This window comes from Lichenostomus cassidix, chromosome 9, assembly GCF_008360975.1.
Source record: "Lichenostomus cassidix isolate B80296 chromosome 9, HeHo_3.0, whole genome shotgun sequence".
NCBI lineage: Eukaryota > Metazoa > Chordata > Aves > Passeriformes > Meliphagidae > Lichenostomus > Lichenostomus cassidix.
In genome coordinates this window covers 11806892-11827971 of record NC_139490.1, presented here as the reverse complement: position 1 = coordinate 11827971, position 21080 = coordinate 11806892, and the positions used below count along the sequence as shown (strand labels likewise).

The following is a 21080-nucleotide window of genomic DNA, read 5'->3' as shown; positions in this document are numbered from 1 at the left end:
CCAGTTTTTGATTGCAAGTCTTTTAAAATGGTCCTTTTTTCATTGAGTGGCTGCAGGTTCTGCCCGTCTCAAAATCTGCCAGTGGAGAAATTTTAGGAAATAGTACATTATTTTTGTAGATGCTAAAATAGGATGTCTTAGGTAAAGCAGAAGGACTGGAAAGTAAATGCAGGATTTATGTCCAAAACACAGTGGGCAGAAATTTTCGTTTCATCCCTTGCATGCTTGAAATGTTGTGTTCAAATTTGCTTTTTTGATGATTGATTTTTAGCATGTGCAGCATATTATGAAATGTGTTTTGAGAAGAATGTGCATGTAAATATTTTATAATTTCTTTTTCTGATCCTTACATGTTCTTAATCTTGCATCCTTGTCCATTTATTTATTGTTAGAACATGTTTTAAATTAAGTCAGTGTTTTAGGTTCAGCTTTTCAGGTATTGTATGTGGAACTCATTGGCAGTTGGCATGGGCAGGAGCTGCAGGCTCAAGTAGTAATAGCTGATAAGACTTTTCCTTGTATTTTTATAGCTCCATTTAAAAGTGTGCTTTTTCTGGATCATGGTCTCCTAGGCTATACCTAGAACTCCTTTCCTTGCCCGCTGGCAGTTCTGACATGGGGATAAATATTCCAGATGCACTGAAAGCAGATGTGTCAAATGCAGCTTTGCATGGCCAGTGTTGTACAGACCGAGAGGTCTCATTAGCACAGTGGCAGAGGAGGTTCTTGGGTCAAGAACACGTTTTTTTTGTTGTGCTGAGAAGTATTTCCATGGTCTGGGGGAAGGAAGTTCTTAAATCGTCTGGAATAATTTTGAAGAAGCATTTTCATTGCTTTTTACTGCTGGTACTTAGCTAAGAGGTACTTTGTTTTATATGCAGATGGGAGATGGGTAGCATTCGAATTTTGAAATACCCTTAATATTCAGAGCATCTTTTGGCATTTGGCCTGAGGTATGAGTGCAGAACTGTGTCCTTTGGTGTGCCAAATGGTCCTGTGCAGCACCTGAAGCACAACCCATGTAAGGTGATGTGGAAAGGTGGCTTCTACGGCAGGGCAAAAGATTACACTCATCATTTTGTCAGTCACTTGGGAAAATGAGCTGCCATCCTCTTCTGCTAATGGTCAGCTATAGCCCAGGCTGTTTTCATCTTTCCTAAGAAGTCGGATTATATTTCCTTAGAAGATACATTTATTCCTCTTCCTGTCCTGTTATGGCTCTTCCAGTTTGAGTACTTCTTCAGTTTTAATTTCTTTACTGCCATGTATGTATGGCAGAGATTGAGCATTAGCTGGTGTTTTGTGTATATGGAGCAATTCTCTTCATTTTAGGCCCATTGCATGAATCCTCAAAACTTTTGCTATAATGTTTGGCAAAAATGGACTGTTTGGTAAGTGAGATCAGTGTGTGGGAATCTCATGGTGCTGGAGCAAAAGAATATGCCCAGTGGTAAACATTGCCTTTGTAAGGTCTGTTCCCTTGTAGGGTTGATTTCTTCTTGGGGTAAAGTGTAGAAAGTATGGCTCTAAAGTGCAGAAATGTTTAATTTATGAGTGACCTAAATAATGTTTGGCTTTCTAGTTGCAAAAAAACCCCATTTTTTCCCTGTGTTTTGGCAGCTAGTTGGGACACAGTTGACGATGATGACTTTTAAGGTGTTTTTAAATTCAGAAATATGAAAGACTTTTAATGACATTGAGCTGTTAAGTGTCTCTTAGTGAAGGGTGTATTTGTTGTAAATAAGTTCTGGAAGAGAAGTTTTAGTCCTTTAGGTAGCTTGTTTGGACCCAGGAGAGCCAGGCGAGTCACTTGCTGAGACAACAGCTCAGATGTCAGGAATAGGAATCGTATTTGATTGTTTTCTAGACAGGTCAGTCAGGTTTTTTTTGTTCTTAATTTTCTTCCTGTATTAGTTTACTTTGTTTGATTTATTTATTGAGAGTGATTACGTAGGGTACTGAGGAAGATTTACTTATATTAATCTTTGCACAGAAGTGAAGTTTGGCCTCTTTCATGTGGGTCTCTTGCTTTTTCTGTCTCCCTTGCTAATCTCTTCATTTGCCCTTTGTGTTACTACCAAAGCAGAGCTGGTTGAGCCTTGTCTTGTACAGAAAAGTACCATGTTTCTGTGATGTTGAGGTAGTGACAAAGTTCACTTTCTCGGCTTTGTAGCACTCGGTCTCTAAAGGTCATCTGCTTTGGTGTGTGTGATTGCTTGGTTATGCTCTGTGATAAACTCTAAAATGCTGAGAGTGAGAAATGTGTGCATTTCTGACCTGCTGCCTTTAGCTCCTCGAAATGAATGTTGTTGTCTTCACTGGCAAGCGCTGTAAATACAAGGAAGGGTTTGGTCAGAAGCATAGATGCTTTTAGCTGGGCAGATAGTATCAGGGCTCGTGCATAGCCCTGCAAGTGTCTGCAGGCTCCTGGGGAGGCATTTGTTGTTTGAATAGAAGGAGCTGGACCGGGCGGCTGATGCCTGGAAGCGCAGCCTCCGCGCCAGCCCGGCCACAGTCTTGCAATTGTTCGGCCACACTGGAGGGAAGAGGAAAAAAAAAAGCATTCCAAGCAGTGCCAAATTTTCTTTGATATGTTAATCTTTTGATAACAGTTTGAAAAGCCCTTGGAGACTTTTTTTAGATTTTAGACAAAATAGTTCATTTGTCAGGACTTCCCTTGTAGATAGGGTCTCCGTTATTAAGAACTGCCTTGCTAGCTCATGGTAACAAAAGCAAGTGCAGAGGACAGCTGCTGGACTGCTTGTTGGTAAGAGAATCTATTAGTTGTCAGAGGACTTTTTACAAAAATCTGTGAAGAATAAAATAGGGAGTGTTTAAGATATAAATGTGTAAGTTTACTTATGTATTTTAAGCAGACAGATGATAAGAGCATAAGAAAAAGTAGTAACTTGGTAATTTTTTATGCGTATTCATATATGGATTTTATTAAAGACTTCAGCTTTCAAATGTGCGTTTTAATCTGAGAAATCTGGGATTTAAATTCACCCAGTGATTGCGGGAGATATAGAAATTTTTTTCTTTTGTAGCTGTAATTTGTCCAGACTTTAAGGTTTTTCTCCTGAAGCTATGAAACTTCTACTTATATTGAAAAACTGGAAGAATAAACAGATGGCAACAATGTGTGTATGAACTAGTTCTTAAGGATTGTGGAATTGGGACAAATGTTGAAGAAACCAGAGGGAAGATTTTCTTTGCTTCCCACCCCACAAATCAAACTCTAAGGGTAAAATTTGCACTGAGGTAGTTTGCCAACTTTTATAAAACTGACCTGACGGTAAGCCAGTAGTCCTTCAAAAGTGTGACTTGCAGGACTCTTCAGGTGAACTGATGGAGACTTCCTCAGGTGCTTTTAGAACAACTTGCTTAATAAATATGCTATGGGTTCACTTGCACCTTTTATACTGCTGCTACAAATGTTTGTTACTTACAAATATTTTGGTGCAATTGTCTGGTATCCTGATTGTTTAGTTAGGATAGATGAGCAAATAAGCAGTGGTGTAGTAATTGAGAAAAGGTGCAGCATTTTCTTCACTGGGAGGGATGCATATACTTTTAAGCTCTGTACACTGCTGTAATTTCTTCAGTGATCCAATTTGTGATTTATTTTAGCTCCAAAATAGTATCAGCTTAAGTCTGAAGCTGCAGGTGCTATCCTGCTCACAGCTGCATACTCTTCAGCATAGAGACAAATAGAAAATGCTGTTCAACTTAATTTGGATATACTGTATTTTGCAAAGTTGCAGATTTATTGTTTAAGCTTGTGACTCAAGTGTATGCTCTTAGAAGTACTTACAGTTCAGACGCTGTTCAGCTGATCTCTAGGCCATTTGTTAAATTTGTACCTACATTGTTATAAAATGTTGCAAGTGATTTCATTCTCTTAATCTCTGTGGCAAATAGCGTTTTCTTTTACAGACCTTTTTGTTATTTCCTACTTCTCTGAGTAGAATATGCTTAGCTGTATAATAGCAACTCAGTAAGTAAAAATTATGAGTGGAGTGATAGTAACTTCCACAATTTCCATTGGTTTTAACTTCTTTCTTTAAAAGGTTGCTATTTTCAGTTTGTTAAAGGGGGAGAGGATTTCTCCAGCTATTCACACCCAGGGAACTTGGGCTGGGGAGAGGCTGAGTGGCAGCCTGTAATGTGCATCAGAGGCACATTATATTTGGCTATTCCCATGTTAATATTGTTCCTTGCAAGTGGATTTCAATCTCACTTCATTTGAGTACTAGTAAAATGTCATACTCTCTCATGGTCTGAAAAGTCCAAGGTTTTTATTTAAATCTTTAATTAAAGATTTAAAATAGTGAAATGTTTAATTCCCCATCTTATTATAGAAGGAAGTAAAACTCAAATGCAGATTCCTAAAGTTTCTTCTGAATTGGTTAGGTTTATTCAGTCTCACCCAGCAGCCTGAAGTCACTCCATGTGATGGTGTTCAACCTCAGCTTTCAGCAGGGCAGTGGGAGACAAATACAAAACAGTTACACATTTGAACTCTTACTGATAAGCTTGGGCTGATGGTGTGCCAGAAGGGATAAGATTGGAGAGACTGCAGTTATTTGTTGTGGAATAGGAATCATTTTCATGACCAATCAACTAAGAAAATATCCCTATGGTGTTTTTTATGTTTAGAGATTTGAATTTGAGTTTAATATGGAAAACTACCGGCAGTATGTGCCATGTTGAGAATGTGTGTATTAGTTGAAGGTTGCTCAGTAAATGAGTCTGTATAAAATAATGCAGATGGAGCTAATGATGCAAGTCAGAAATAGCCTCTAATTCTCCTCATGTATTCCCTGTCTGATTCTACCCACTGTTCAATGAGCTTACTGAATCACAGGAATTATTGCCAGTGCTGAGATTTGTCTTCTCTACTTCAGACCCACAACTTGATGTTTCTTCCCAGCAGTGGAACAACCCTAAATGAGGGCAATTGCACTTCTCTCTCATACAGCCATGATGTCCTATAAGACCCCTGCGCTGATTTGTTGGCCATATTGGAATCTCAGTTGAGATCCATTGATCTGGAGCTGTTTGCATTTATTTTTCTGCCTGGTGCTTTCCTGTATCAAATTCTTGCTTGATATGTCCATCAGGGTTTGAGAGTTGGCTGCAGGCACCCTTTTTAATGTTGCTGTACATTATAGTGGGGAAGTGTATGTTTGTTTAAGAGCAGACTAGTTCAAGTATGATTAATCTAATAATTCTTTCCTGGAGCTGTGAACTCTATTAGAAGTAGAATTCTGTAAATACACAGAACTTTTTCTGGCTGCGTGACTTCTTGATTGAAAATGTGATTTGTGAGGTGTTCGTAAAGTTGTTTGACGTGATTAATACAAAGATTGTCCTCAGGAGCTTTCTTAGCAATCCTGTGTAGATTTAGGACAGATTTTAACTGCTTTTATTTATTATCTATGTCTTTCCCAGAATAGAAAGCTACTTAGTTAAGAAAAGTGGCAATTTAAACAAAAGTGTGGTTTAGAACTTCAATGACTTGTATGGCTTAATTTCCAAATAAATCTGCAGTAAAATTGTAGCATAGCGTAGAAAATTTTGACCTTAACAAGGCAAGGGATGTGTGAGCTGATGTTCCAATCAAAGGAGGCAGTTGTTGCCAAGTTAGCTTCCTTCCATTTAGTACAAAATGCCAACTGTATCAAGCGCTTAATTTGTGAAGTAGTGAGCTGCTTCTCACCTGAGACTGAGCTCTATGCTGTGATGCAGTTCCCTCATTTGAGTGTGTGTTTCTTCTACTAGGACCTTATTCATCAGTGGGAATAGATTTCTGAGGAGATCCACATTTGGATAGCAAAACAAACCTTTTCGGTTGGGTTCCTGCTTCATGTATTGGGTTAACTGGAAAGGAGATGGTAGGTTGCAGAAAACACGTGTGGATGTGATGATGTTGATAGGCTGCAGGAGCTGGGAGGAGGGACCCTTTGAAGCTGGCATTGCTGGTGAATGTAAGTGCATGGATCCAGGGGCTGGCTTTGAGGGGAACTGACCTGGAGTCTGGTAAATTGGTTTGTGAAAATGTTGGGGAGTTAATGATAGAGAAGTTGGTAGTGACTGTACTTATATCAGAGTGCTACCTAAAACTAATAACAGCCTGAAAAAGGATAATAAGAGTAACTACTTGTGCTGTGACTTAATCCTTGGTTAGTGGTTATAAACTGTAGTAGTAAGTGCTGTCTTCTGAGAGATTTATGTATGTGCAGTAAATAAAATTGAGGGCTGCACCATGTCAGTGTAGAGAATTATAGTTAATCCATAGTCTCGTCAGGTGAGCACTGGCTATTTAGTGATTTTAACTGTGGTAGTTAAAAGGTGGTTCCTGTGCATTAATTATAAATTGTATACAATTAACATGAACAGGGTGCCCAAATGAAGGTTTGATGCAGTTTTAATTCCAAAAATTTGGCTTTTTGACATGGTACTTTTGATTTTACTGCTTATGTGACTGAGGAAAATTCTGATAAGCCTCCTAGAATGTTGTAGCCTTTGTTTGTAGTTCTCCCCTTTTGGAATAAGGATCTGTGTGCACTGCATTCGTCTCGTAGACAGTGTCATATCTTTTCCATGCCTTTCCTTATTCATGAAAATTGTAATCTTTATCGGTCCTCAAAGCACCTCTCAAGATTAGCAACTATGAGAGATTTTGATGCAAATTGAGTAGCAGAGGAATTGGAAAGAAGGGGAAAGACTGACCAATAAGAGTGTCTTGATTTAGACATAATGAACTGGGGATGAAACTTTTTAAAGCATGTATTTATTCTTTTGCTCAGATGAGAAGTGTAGATCTCAGGAGTACTGTGCCTTTTCTCTTGAAGGATAGCCTGGCTTCTGAAAGCATCTGCTTGGAGCTATTACATATAGAGTGATACAAATGTGTAATATTGACCTACTTTTAAGCTTTTTTTTTTTAATAGGATTGATTCCCATTTCCATCATGAAGCTTGTAGAATGTACCAAAAACTGCTTGCTGCATGTAGAATGTAGCCAAGTTAAATTGGTACAAGCTTCTTTCCCCTCTTTTAAAGCCTGCTGTTTCTACAGTATTTCACTTGCATTCATCTTGTGTTCAGTTGTAAAGTGTTAACAGAGCTCCTTGGATAGGTACTTCTAGAAATTAGTAACAGTGCAAATTGAAGATAAATATTAATATTTTGTAAGTGGTGTGTTTTATGTGTATGCACTTACCCAGGGTAACTTGAAACAACCTAAAACTTGGGTATAAAATCAGGAATGTTGCTTCAGTTTTTAATTCTTTTTTTGTTGAAGGTCTTCCATATCTCAAGTTGAGAAGTTCCATATCATACTAAACATGGAGAAAGAAGAAAAGAAGTATGTCAATAAAGCAGAGGAAGATGAGATGGTAATGAATTCTGTTAATTTATTTTTATACAATGGAAGAAACATTTTCAGGGTTTTCTCTTTAAAGGGGGCATATTACATTAGGAAGTGGATTGTCTCAGTTGAAATCAACTTATAAGGTTATCCTTGGCAATATTTTTTGATATTAAGAAATTAGTCTTGGGATGGGAAAGGTTTTTCTTGAGGGCAGTAGTCGAATAGATACCACATTTTGGTATTTAACATTTCTTTTTCTGCATATGAAAGTTGAAACAAAGTGGGTTGTTTGGGGGTTTTTTTTATTATTACTATTATTTTGTTGTTTGGTTTCTTCCCTCCAAATCCTGGAGATTTTTTGTTGTATTTTAAAACAGGTTAATGCTTCATAATGTGACTCAAAGCAGTATGCTTTGACAGGAAAGTACTAGCAGCTAATCTTTAAATTTCTAGCCCACTTTGGGTTCATAGGGTGTTTTCTAGACCATTTTGTATATATAAGGATTTTTGTTTTTAAAAATGATAGGTTTCTGTTAATGGAAGTCTTTGTTCTGTCCTTGTGTACACTGCTAGGAAAGCAGTTCTTCACTACACAGCTCTAATACAGAGAGGAAGCAAATGCATCTTAGAACAGGAGATGTTTATGGCCTGGTCACTAAAATAAAATCTTTTTTTTAAGAAGTAACTTTATTTTGTCCTAAAAAGAAGCATTAACTTCTCTCACAGTCTTTCATTCTCCTATTTTTATTGCTAAGGGGTGTTTTGGGGCTGAGAATGGGCTTTATCTCTGTTTTTTGTCATCTGAGAAGGTGGCAAAACAAACTTTTCAAAAGCCTTTTCTTAGAAATTGTTTAAGCTCCTTTCCTAACACTGTTTAATGAAAAGTAAAAAAAAAAAATCCGAGAAGTTCATGTCAATATGAACAATGGGTGGGACTCAATAGGAAACTTCATTGCCCTTTTACAGCAGGAAATATAATCTAATGATGTAATGTGAAACTCAGGAATGTAATACAGTATTCAGTAAGTCACTAAATTATTTTCTGTTCCTGGCTGTCATCAAGTTAAGTTGGTGCTTGCACACTGAATACTTGGCATTTTTTTAATGGGAGAAGAGGATTTTTCTAACGGGTGCAAGTTACAGAACCTTTGAGTATGGCTTTGGAGTTTGTAATGCAGCATTTCTTGTTAAATGACAGGCAAAATAAGCAAGATTCTGTATTAAAAAATGGTGTTTGATATATTTACAGGTTTTTTTAGAATGTTTAAAATTCAGCCTGCAGTAGTAATTCAAACTGTGAATGCTAGCTAATCAAATGTCATAAAATCAGCATTTGACAAAACCACATGCTTTTGCTCTTGAATGTTTAGCTGACTTGTGCTGTGTCATGGTCACAAATGTTGTTCGCTGAGAGTTAAGGCAGGTTGTGTTGCAGCCTCAGTCCTTAGGGAGCAGTGCAGAGAGGAGACAGGTCCTGCAATGAAATGTTTTACACAGTGTGCATGATCTGCCTCTGTCAGGCTTTTATTGATGTCTATATTTCTGACTAAGCAAAACAGTATTCTGTATTGCTTCAATGTTTTAATTGTTTCAAATCTTTCCTTCCCCCAGAAAAGAAAAAAGAGGAAATGGTTTTGAAATTTGATTTGCTTTAAATCCTGCACATTGTGAAAAATTAATGCTGGCATCCCAAGCCAGAGTAATTAAGAGAGTCATCCTTACTTGTTTCTACTTCCATGCAGGAGATTTATGGCTATGATCTGTGTCGCTGGAAGTTGGTGCTAGTTGCTGTAGGAGTGATCTGTTCTGGTGGCTTTCTTCTCCTCCTCCTCTACTGGATGCCTCAGTGGCGTGTGAAAGCGACGTGCAAAAGGACTACGCTTAAAGACTGTGGAGTGGTTCTGCTGAGAACAACTGTAAGTGCACAGGGGGATGTGCTTCTGCCAGTTTGCAGTGACTTCAGCTTACTGGAATACACCAATCCTTACCTGCAGTGTAGACCTGATGGTGTTTTACAGCACTGACAGAGCTGTGCTCCTCGGGACTGTATGTGGCTTTATCTGCCTCTGTGGGAAGGCTGACAGCTGTTTGCAGTGGGCATAGCCAAAAGAGAGCTTGTCTTTCAATTTTAAGAATCGAATGCATGAATGCTGTTGGCATTGAAAGTTACAGAACAAATACCTTGTTAGTGTAAACTGAAACATGGTCTCCCCTCCCTTGTTCAGCAAAGTTACATTTGTTGAAGTAAGGTGTAACTGCTGACCCAAGTGTGCTTTGATTTCAAGTGATTTTCTTCCTGCTCAATTGCTGTGTACAATCCCTGGTTATGATCTTTTGTCAAGTTCTCAGTTACTGGATGTTGCAGGGTTGGTGCAGCTGAATGCATTACAATCCCATCGTTCCTCCTACTGCAGAGCAGCTGTATTAAATCATGAAGGCCTCAATATGTTGAACTTAAAGTACCAAGACTCATTGCTTACAAAAAAATAGATATTTTGGCACAAAAATGCTTTTAGAATTGTGGAAAGACAATTATTCTTAAGGTAGCTGATACTAACTTGGAGATATGTTCTTTAATTATGTATGGGCTCTGCTAATCTGTTATCTGTGATTTTGCTACAGCTGTTGTAATAAAATGCTGTTTAAATGCTCTTTCAATGAATTAATTTTCCCCTCTCTTTTTAAGGATGAATTCAAGATATGGTTTTGTGCAAAGGTTCGCGTTATGCCTTCTTTGGGAGCCAATCCTTTACAGAATCCTAACCCTCTAGTGCACAAGGTTTCAAATGGCCATGCTGTTCATTTCTCTGAATCTGCTGCAGAAGAGAATAAAAGCGATTCGAAAAAATATTTGCCTGTAAGTAAACCTGCTTTACTATGCTGACTGATTCTCAAGCATCTCAAGTACTGTTGAAAATAAACACACACAGTACAGTACATGTGAGCTGCCACTTTTGTCTGAAAGGCAAACTCATTCTTTGGGTGGAACAGAAGTCTCCTCAATAATCTGTTACTGGAAATTGTGGAAGATTGAAAGATTATGTTGAAAGAAAAGTGTACATTTTTCAGTGAAGCTTTTCTAAATTCATTTTCTATCACCTCTCAGAATAAAGTCAGTCAGAAGAGGGGTGTTAAGTGGTGCCAGTTTAACATCTATGTTTTGTTGCCCTTACAGATTCGTTATTTCACACATCACAGTGTGAAGTATTTTTGGAATGATTCAGTTCAAAATTTTGATGTTGTACGGTAAGAATACTTTTTTCTTATGTGTTGTGCTTCCAACTGCATTTTTAAAGAAATACAATAACATACCTACGACCCTGCTAAAAGTGGGTGTTGTTTTCTGACCAGCTGTTTTAGCTCACTGAGTCTTTGTTTGAAGCATGGTGAGCACAGGGAGATTTTAACTCAGTGTGAATTTAGAAGGAAGGTGTTTGTTTAATCTGCCTTTATCAAGCATGATTTGTGTAGGGTGAAGGGCTGCATGCCTCTGCAGGCTTTTTGCCTGTTCTTGGACTGTTATTTGAGAATCAGAGCACCTGCTCATAGACAGTAGTACTGCTTATATAAACACTCAAAAACTTTGCTTATGATGAAATAACTTAGGTTTTTTGTGTTGCTGAGCTAGACCCAAAAGGAGTATCTAGGAAGAAGGGGAATTCACCAAATAATACCTTTTTGCTCATCTTTTTGTAGGTCTGTTGCTACATTTTAGTGTAGTTGAGTTGGATCTGAGCCATCTTTTTTTACTCTTTAGTAACAAAAACGGGTCTGTTGCACTGATAAAAATGTTTTTTAGTGGGCACTACTAGCTTGTGATGCACTGTATTTTCTTTTATCTGGCAGCACTGTTGCATGATGTTACAGTTAAAGTTTTTCTTTCTGTGATAAGGCTTTCTCATAGTACCACAAGTTAAATGAGCACAGGCTTCTCCATTTTTGGCAACTGCCCATCAAAATAATAAATTCAGATCAGATATATAACCTCTTCTAAACTTAAATCAATGTTCACTGCATTGAACCATCCTGTGGAGAAGTTCAAGTACTGCATATAGAAAAATTCATGACTGTGACTGAAGGAAAGCAAAACAGCTGATACTTCTCTAAGAAGGAACATACTTTGCCAATGTTGTTTTTTCCAAAAAAACCCCATGCAAATAATATGGAAAAATATCAGCAGTGAAAGCAATTTTAAGAAATTATTATAATACAAGCAATTACAAAACTGAGCAGTCCTCATCTGGGAGGGTGGAAATGTCTCAGTTCATGAGTAAATAATTAAAAGTTTTGTATGCATTTTTTATGCTAAGCCTCTGATGAAATACAGTTGTGCAGGTGATGACACTCATCATTTTTCATTTCAGGCTCCTGTTTTCATGCCTATAATGTTCCTAATTTAAACTGTTCAAAGGGAATAGTTCCCATAGATGAGATTAAGAAACTGTACTTGTATGTTAAGAACAGGTATTGGAAAAAAATCATAGGACTTCATGTTTAGAAAAAAAATGTTTTTCCTTGACATTAAAGCAGTGACTTGAAACTTGGCATTTGTGGCTGTTTTACTGTGCCTTTTGATGTTCTTGTGATAACTCAGCCAATTTATAAGCCCTGAAAAAAATCTCAGATATGCCTGTGAAGTTATGTGAGCATTTATTCAATCACATTCTTGCTGATAAGCCAAACTTTCATTTGTTTGATGTATTAGCCATGACTGAGCCTGGCCACTTGTTTAGTCAGGTACAGTAGCTGAGCTGGACATGATTATTTAGCTATTGAATAATAAAGAGGAGAAAGAACTGGATCAGAGACATACTGGATACTGTTACAGCACTAAGTCACTTTTGCATACGGTCAGATAAAAATGCCAGTTTGCTATAACTTTTCTCTAAAGTGAATGGTCATGTATTGAAGTACTAGATACCACGTGCAAAATAGTAGCTGATATTATGAAAGATAAATATTCTGAAAAGAATTCTTTTAAAAATTGGCCTTCTCCCAGATACGTTTTCTTATTCTGCTCTTCGGTTTATATGTATAAACCAAAAATTGGTATTGCCTAATAACATGGTAGAGAATCAAGTTCGTATTTGTAAAGACACAGGGTTTTATAGTAAACCCCTTAAAGCAGGCAGCATACTTGTGGTTATGATCTAAGCACAGCACTGCATCATGAAGAACATTCATTTTGGACAGCAAGTTACGCAAGTACCCAGAGACAGAACAGTTGGATCATGTAATGAAAGGCTTAGCATGACACAGAAGGGAGGCAAATTAAGATTTCTTGGGTAACTAATTCAGTTACAAGAGCTTGAGTTTCATATCATTGTTCTTTTTATATTACCATAATATTAAGATCACTGTTTTAAACACAGGAAATGCAAGTGTAATTGTTCTTGAGCTAAGTCAGGCTTGGTCACATAGCCAAAGAGGATGCAACTCTGACCTTGCATGTCTGTTTTGTTTTAGCTACTGTCAACTGAATTTCTGAGTGGGTTGATGAGTGCTTTATATAATAAACTGTGCACAGAGGGATTTTTTTTTTAATGCCCTGGGAATTCAGTCTGTAGCAGTAGTGTAAAAAGCAGAGAACATCCTGCTAGAAGCTCTGTCTTTGCATGGATATTGCACACATAGTTATGAATATTTGCACATAAAACACTTAAATTTAGGGACCCTTCTTAGATCCACTCTTACATTTCTTTTTCTGCAGGAAAATAAAAATTATTTGGGATGGAGTGGGAGGAAAGACACAGTTAGTAACAGATATTTGTATATTTTTTATTCCAAAATAATATTTTTCAAATACTTGAACTTAAAAAGTTTTAGAGAAACCTTGTAAACCTGGGGCCAGGTTAACACTTGATTTTCATCTTCTGTTCTTGTACAAGCAGTTGGTGGAAATGTGATCCTAGGCTTTGCAGTAGTGAGGGTGTTTAAAGCTTTCCCTCTGTACTAGAGAATGGAAGTAGTTGTTACTAAATATGCACAATAAAGAGTTGGTTTTTTTTTTTCCACTGGGACAACTCTGAATCCTTTTTGATAGATAGCTTAATAGATATGCAATATAAAAAAGATTCATGTGGAATAGTGCTGGTTTTGTCATGACATCTGTGAAAGTCTTTTGGAAGGTAACTATATTTTCCTGTGCATCCAAAGCACATCCATGAGAAAATGCCTGGATATTGGGTGTGATACATATGATTTACTGAGTTTGGTAGTTAGAACAATCCCATAGCTGTAAATGATGATGTAAATAATTATGTTTCAGGTGTTTCTGCTTGTCTGCAGATCTCCTAGTGCACAGCATTTGCTTTCACAGCATGTAGAGAAGTCATGTGAATATTAGTCTCCTGGTGATAAGGAAGTACTGAAATTGTAGAATGTATTTTCCCTAGTCATGGATAACATTGTGATAATAAGATGCTGCAAAATAGCTATGGTATAGATTCATTTAATAAATTGTTTCATAATTATTTCTAAAATACTTCCATTTCTGCTTAGAGTCAAAAGAAGATAATTTTAAGAAATAATAATCCCCTTATTGATTTAATATAATATTCTCTAAAACTTGCTCACATTTTAGGGGCCTTTGAGTACTAGTTATGCTAGTATTTTGCTTCATTTTGAAAGTGTCTCCATTTTGATTAAAATAGATATGACTATCCTACAGAGTAAGATATATCAACAAGGAGATTGTTTCTAATGTGTCATTGGTTTCATTGCAGTTATGACAAAACCAGCTAAGAATACATTAGTCCATAGATTTTGTTGTTTTATAAAACAGTTACCAAAGACTTAATTTTAACTATCAGGTTTCTTAAACAACTCATTGACTTTTTCCTTTCCTTAGAGGTCTAGATGAATCTACCTTCTGCTCTGCAATTCATAATGAACACAGCACAGGGCTTACAAAGGGAATGCATGATTACAGGTAATATTGCAGTAGTATTTGAGGGAAGAATTGTTTATGTTCTATTACCTGTCCTCACAGTGTTAAAAAGCCAAGAAGACAATTGAGTCATCAGTGGCTGATTTTTTTTGAAAATGAGACCTTCATACAGGTTAAAATATGGAAGCATCTGCTTGTTCATCTATTCATCATCTGGCAATTTGTGTCTTTTTCTACGATAAAAGCCTTTCCCCTCAGATAATCTTAAGGGCTTTTTCATGCCACTGTCATTTAACCAGCTCAGATCCCATCAGAGCTTGGTTTCTTGCTCCCCCTTTCATGATTTGCCTTTCTTTGTTCTAAGAAAAAAAGATACAGGACTTTAAAAACAGTGTCTTACTGCAGGGTAAGAGTTAATGCTTGTTTAGGCTCAAGTTAATGGGAATCACATACTGGCTTTCAGAATGACATCTTTAATAACACTGGACCCATACACAATTTAAAGGGAAATCTCATTATGAAAGAACCTAAAAAATAAGGTACAGTTTAAATTGAAGTTTAAAATAATTATCTTTGTACTGGAACATCTCACTAGGTAAATGTTTTCTGAAAAGCACTTTTTGAAAAAATACGATGAGAGCCACAGATTTAGTGAGATGTTATACTTTCTTGTTTTAGTGGAATTGATTTGACATCAATAAGACTCCTAATAAAAGTCTTAACTTTTTTTTTTTGTATTTTTCTTTTCTGATGCAGAAAAGCATTCTATGGAGTAAATGAAATTGCTGTGAAAGTGCCTTCCATTTTTAAGCTTCTGGTTAAGGAGGTAAAGCCTTTTCTTTAACAAATTAAAGAAAAAAATGTGCATAATTGAAAGTTACTTTAAGTGCAATGACTATTGACTATTGGAAACATATACCCAGAGCCCAGGACTGTAAAACAAAATCATATGGACCATTTTTCTGAGCTCTCGAGCTCTCCTTAGAGCTAAGGATCAAAGAGGCCATAGCTGTAAGCTCTACAGAGTTCACAGCCTGGTGCCTCAGGAAGGACATTAGAAAACATGGCAGAATTCTTTGAAAGGGTCAGCATTTTATTTTTTGTAGTTAATTTAAAACATAAAATGTCTGTGTACTCCATGAGGAGCCCAGGGATTATATGTTAGAACACATACAGAAAAGCAGATGTGCTGTTGTATATACTTCTGTTGGATTTGTTTAATTTTCCCTGTATCAGGTGGATTTGAATAACTGGCTTATCTGTGTGCTGTAGTAGTGCACAGTAGAACTTCTGAACAAAGAAACTCTCTACCCTGATCTAATGGAGTAGCAACTTGAGGTATTCAGGGCATTTATTAATAGAAAATAACATCTCAATTGGTTTAAGAATTATCACTTAAGGTGCATCAGATATTCTTATTACATTGTTTTGAGGTGTAGGGGAAAATGCATGCATTCTTCAAAGTCTGTGTGTATTATTTTAGTGAGAACTGTGCTGTTGAGGGGCTGAGGAAGTACTAAAAAAAGAAAAAGGATCCGTTTGGCAAAACAAACAAAAATTATGTATAAAGAACTGAAACTGTCTCCTCCCTGGAGGAGGATAATTTCAACTTTGTTCTGATGGAGAACCCATGTGACCTTTTGATGTAACTTGAATGTTCTGTCACTCTTCTAGGTTCTCAACCCTTTTTACATTTTCCAGTTGTTCAGTGTGATATTGTGGATCACTGATGAGTATCACTACTATGCATTAGCAATTGTGATTATGTCTGTAATATCCATTGTTAGCTCACTCTACACCATTAGAAAGGTAAGTCCAAAGAAAACAGATGTATATTTTTGGCTTTTTACTGATTGCCTTATTTTGCTGTGAAATTGCCTACAAATCTTTATGAATTTTTCAGAGTTATACAGGTATATAGAATATTGTTATGCATTTTCCCTCTTTGAGCTATAAAGAATTTGGATTTATAGTTTTCTTTGAGACCTTTGCAGACTTTCCATGCTGATGAATCAATTGGTTGGCCTCAGATAACAGAAGCACTACCTTGCTTAGATAAAACCCAGACACAAGTTTATGTACCAAGTTTTACTGACAGTGGTGATTCCATCTTGCATTGTTTCCTTGTTTGAAAAAGCCCTACAGAACTGAGCAGCAGTGAAATGTGTGCATTGTTAAATTGGTGATTTGGTTTTCTCTGTAGACTTAGCTGATGGAAATTCAGGTACTAGTTATCCTTAAATTGAAATCTCTGAATTCAGACCAGAGACAAAAAAGAAAGCTCTCTTACTTTAAGTTCATACAACTACAGCAGCTTTTACTTTTGTCTGTTAATGACCAAATGCTTTTATAACATTTGCATGACAGTGTATATTTGCATCCAGAATGCTGTTAAAAATAGGAGCCTGCACAGGTTGATGCACTCAAACTTTATTTGTCCATAAGTTTTCTCAACTATGAGAAAAGAGAATGTTCAAGAGAATGTTTTGAGTAGCACTTTGTTGTTAAAGAAAGTTAGTAGAGAATCTCATCACTTGTAATTGTAGAGCTAGAATATGTGCATTTAGAAGACAAGCTGTGCTTTTGAATAATGAACTTTTCTTCCCTTTGCAGCAATATGTTATGTTACATGACATGGTAGCAGCTCACAGCATTGTAAGGGTTTCTGTCTGCAGAGGAAACCAAGGTAAATTTCACAGGTGGCCTGGAAGGTTGAATTTAAATTATTCATGAAGTGTGAGTGTAAAGTGGGTCTGCATCTGTTCTTTCTTTCATCAGCTTGAAATGCTTGCATTGCTTAGCAAAATTGCAGGGGAAAAGAAGTTGCAAAGTGGAATTTAGTGTAATCTGTTTAGGGTTAGCCTTCTAGATGGTATTTTCAGTATCAGATTTTTTTCTAGGTTAGGTGCTTGTCCTATTGCTATTTCTCATTCTCTACCATTCCTCCTATGTAACTGTCATTGTAGTTTCTTTCTTGGCTTTGAGATGTGCATGCATTGGGCTGCCATTTCAATTTATTACCCAACAAGGGCTGCAAGATTTCTGGACTTTTGCTCATTTGGTTACCACAGCAGTTAAGGTGCGGTATCCAAAAGGTTGGGGTGCCTAATACTATTTTTTAAAGCATGCATTTGTGTTGGACTCATGTCTTTATACTGAAGTTACACTGTAGCCAATTGTTAATACCTTTTGTACAAGCTTGATTCCCTTCATTTGTCGTGATGAACTATATCCATGTGCTCTAGAGTTTAATCTGTGGTGAAATTGGGGCTTATCAATGGCTGTTGCTGTATTTTTAAAATTTCTTCTTACCTTTAATAAAATAGAGTATAGTCTTAATTTGTTACCATCTGGATCTCGGCTGTGAGGATCTTTGTCAGGTTTTGTAGATGGTGGCTATTTTCAAGTAAACTTGTTTGTGTTTTAATATTCAGAAATAGAAGAAATCCTTTCCACTGACCTCGTGCCTGGAGATACCATGTTGATTCCATCCAATGGGACAATTATGCCCTGTGATGCAGTACTGCTCAGTGGCACTTGCATTGTAAATGAAAGTATGCTAACAGGTAAAGTAAACTTGATACACAGTGCTGCATGGCTAAATGGATTAGTTTAGGCCTGTGTGCATGCTTATTTGCAGTATGTTTTAGCAGAAGTGTATATGTTTATTTTGTTTGAAATTGTAAGAAAATACACATTAGTCGTATTCCTAAGTACTTACATACTTGGGTCCTGCTTATCTGCAACAGCTACTTGATACTGCTTGGAAGCTCCAAAAATGAGTGGTGGTTTCTTGTTAAAAAGATTTCTTCTTGATAGTTTGTTTTCCTGCCTCATGACTTGGTGTTCTCAGTGCAGATTGAGTTTTGCAGCATGCTTCTTCAGAAAATTTTTGCCCAAACTTTTTAGCTTCTTCCAAAAATGAAGGTAGTGAGTAGAATGTTCTACTGTGTTTAAAACCTCACATTATTATCTCAAGTTGTAGCTGCATACTCTGAAACCAGGGACCTGATGTATTTAAAGGACAGCTTCACTCACTAGGGTGGCCTTTCTATTATTCCTTGGATAATCTGTCCAAATTGACAGCCCTTAGATAACTAGGTCAGAGACTGTGTGTTTTATCATGTTCAATTTTTTTGAATATACTTGAACCTCTTGCTGCTGCTAGCAACTGATAAAAATTGATTGTAGCCCTAGCTTGAGTGCACTCGGTCACCAAAGGAGCTGAGAATAATTTTCTTCAGCTTCTAGTTTTTCTGAGTAAAGATGGGGTGATGCTTTTCAGCAAGAGAAGGAAGCTTGTCCTGGTTTTTCTTAATTAACTGTATTTTACACCTCTGTGATTTGAAGTAAGTGGAACAAAAATTGTATTGGTGAATAAGGAATAGAGTTAAATAGAATTTGGGTAAGGAATCTGCTGAGCTGAGGCTGATAGGTGAGAGACTACCTACTAACGTGCTCAAAGGAAGATAACTTCCATAAGTCTGCCTCTGTGCTGGTGAAATGAGATTATATTCTACTCATAGTTGCGAAGGAAAAAATGTCTGTTCTTCTTTGATCTTGCTTAAAGACTTCCTTTCCTTTAAGGTGAAAGTGTTCCTGTCACAAAGATTAATCTGCCAAATCCTTCAGAGTATCCAAAAGCAGTGGGAGATGAGATCTACAGTCCCGAAGTGCACAAGCGGCACACGCTGTTCTGTGGAACCAATGTCATTCAGACCCGCTTCTACACTGGAGAGTTGGTCAAAGCTCTGGTAGTGAGAACAGGTATTGATTTTTAAGTTTATCATTGTTAATGTGCTACTCTCTTTTGTAGGTGTGTGTCAGCTGGCTGATACTGCTAAACTTGGGTGAAGGAATATACCTCAAATGACTTGATAAAAGTCTTACCACAATAATAAAACTAAGATGTTGGTCTGAAGATTAGCAATTGACAAACAAGAAAGTGAATCAGTCTTCAGCATCGATTGAAAACTTTTTTTAAAAGACATTTTCATGTCCTTTAGATGTTTTTTTAGGGTGTGTTGGTTGAACTACATATGCCTCTTGGAAAAGGCTTGGCATACCATCAGATTGGGTGGGTAGTAGGGAACAGCTGATTTTAGTAGACTCATTCACAATGCCAAATGTTTTTCTTTACCTATAGTTTTGTGAAAGTACATAACATTTGCTTAAAAAATGAGTTTGATCTGTCTACAGAAATGCTTATTCATATGTTAGAGATTTGGGGTTAAATAATACATATGTTCTATGAAAAACAATTGCACTGGCTAATGTAGTTGTGCAATTCTGCTTTACAATCATCTTAAGAAAATTACCACAAAATAAATGAGTGGAAGCTCTAATCCAAGGTATAATAGAATTAGATAGAAGAAATGGGACTGCATGGACTAGACTGCTACTTAAAGCAAGTTTTCCAGCAAATAACTTCATTCTTATTAGCTGCTTCTTAATCTGGTGTCTTCTCTTCACCTTCTGTTAGTCTGCTTTAGCAGTTAAAGTACTGATATTTTGTTTTATTCTCTTTCTTTAGGCTTTTATTAATCCTTTTTTTTTTTTCAAAGAGATGTTTTCCTTCCCTTGAACACATCTGCCCTTTAATAATATCCATCTCAGCTTGTTTTGTTTCTTAAATAAATGTCATGTGCCCAGCCTGGTGTGCATGTACAGCAAGGTGAGCCCAAACAGCAGCAGAAATGAACTGCTGAAGGCATGCTACTTCTTCTCTGCAGGAAAGATAGTACTTTTTTTTTTTTTTAAGTCTGATACTATGGTCTGTAACTCTTACCAGGAGCATTGTAATTGCAACACACTGAGTCTTACTGCACTAACATCAGAAATTGTGTTTGTAAAATGTTCTTTGCCCATGGCAGGTCCATGTTAGCTCCTGTTGTAAACAGAATGAATTTAGCTCTGTGGGCTTTGTTCAGGTTTTATGTATGGACAAGTGTGCTTTTCCTGCTGTGGCTATGCATAGAGAGAGGAGCAAAGTGATAAAAAAATCCTCTGTTCTCCTGTCTGATTTACAGTGCTGGATAGATGTCCCAGCACTTTTATCTTCTTGCTCCTAAGATGTCTGTTAGCAGGAACTAAAATAATTCTCACATAGTGAGAGACAAGTAAAAATCCCTTTACCTGAGGGAGGGAAATGCCACAAAATTGAAGGTACTTGAAAATTTAGTCCTTAAGAGATCTAGGAGAAAAGAACTCTATATGGTTGTGTGGAAAGGCATGTAAAGTCTTATGAAAAGTCCTAATCTTTTCATAAACCAGGATATGAGAGTGATCTGTGAGGACTACACTCACACTACTCTTCAAGTTAAGCCTTTAACATGGCATGTTGATGTTACAGCTGAAATACACATAAACTACTGATGAGATGAAGGTATTCATTTCTTTCCTCCTAAAACTCAGCTGACAGATGTCATTGTGGCTCCTGTTGTAATTGAAAAGAATTCAAAACCGGTTACTTTCCTTTAGAGAACAGAATTGCCCACTGAGGTTACCTGTATATCCTGTGTGTTCTAAAGATAACCCTGTGAGGTTTTATTGTTTTACTCTGATGGGCTCTATCCTGTGTAGCTACAGAACATTCTGCAAAACCATGAAAAAGAAATTGAAAATGGTTCTAATTTTTGTAGACTACTGTGTTGAATTACAACACAGCATTCATTGCTAAATACTCAAGTACATACAGTTATGGTGAACTTCTCTGAACAGGCCCATGGTTTGCATGCTGCAGTAGCAAATTCAAAGCCTGGAGGCTTTCATGTCTTTTCCTCTTGAGATGAGCTCATCTGCTTAAGACTGATGC

At 36.9% G+C, this 21080-nt stretch overlaps 1 protein-coding gene across 6 annotated transcripts in view; it reads left to right on the top strand.

Moving 5' to 3' along the window:
• ATP13A3 (ATPase 13A3) overlaps positions 1–21080 on the top strand; it is a 61181-nt gene that overhangs the window by 13812 nt on the left and 26289 nt on the right. For all 6 annotated transcript variants that reach the window (XM_085069435.1, XM_085069436.1, XM_085069439.1 and 3 more), the window contains 10 exons: positions 7309–7402; positions 9120–9293; positions 10064–10234; positions 10553–10623; positions 14228–14308; positions 15023–15092; positions 15941–16075; positions 16880–16952; positions 17701–17832; positions 18854–19033. In XM_085069435.1, the coding sequence (XP_084925561.1) occupies positions 7309–7402; positions 9120–9293; positions 10064–10234; positions 10553–10623; positions 14228–14308; positions 15023–15092; positions 15941–16075; positions 16880–16952; positions 17701–17832; positions 18854–19033 (1181 nt within the window). The remainder of the gene's footprint in view (positions 1–7308; positions 7403–9119; positions 9294–10063; positions 10235–10552; positions 10624–14227; positions 14309–15022; positions 15093–15940; positions 16076–16879; positions 16953–17700; positions 17833–18853; positions 19034–21080) is intronic.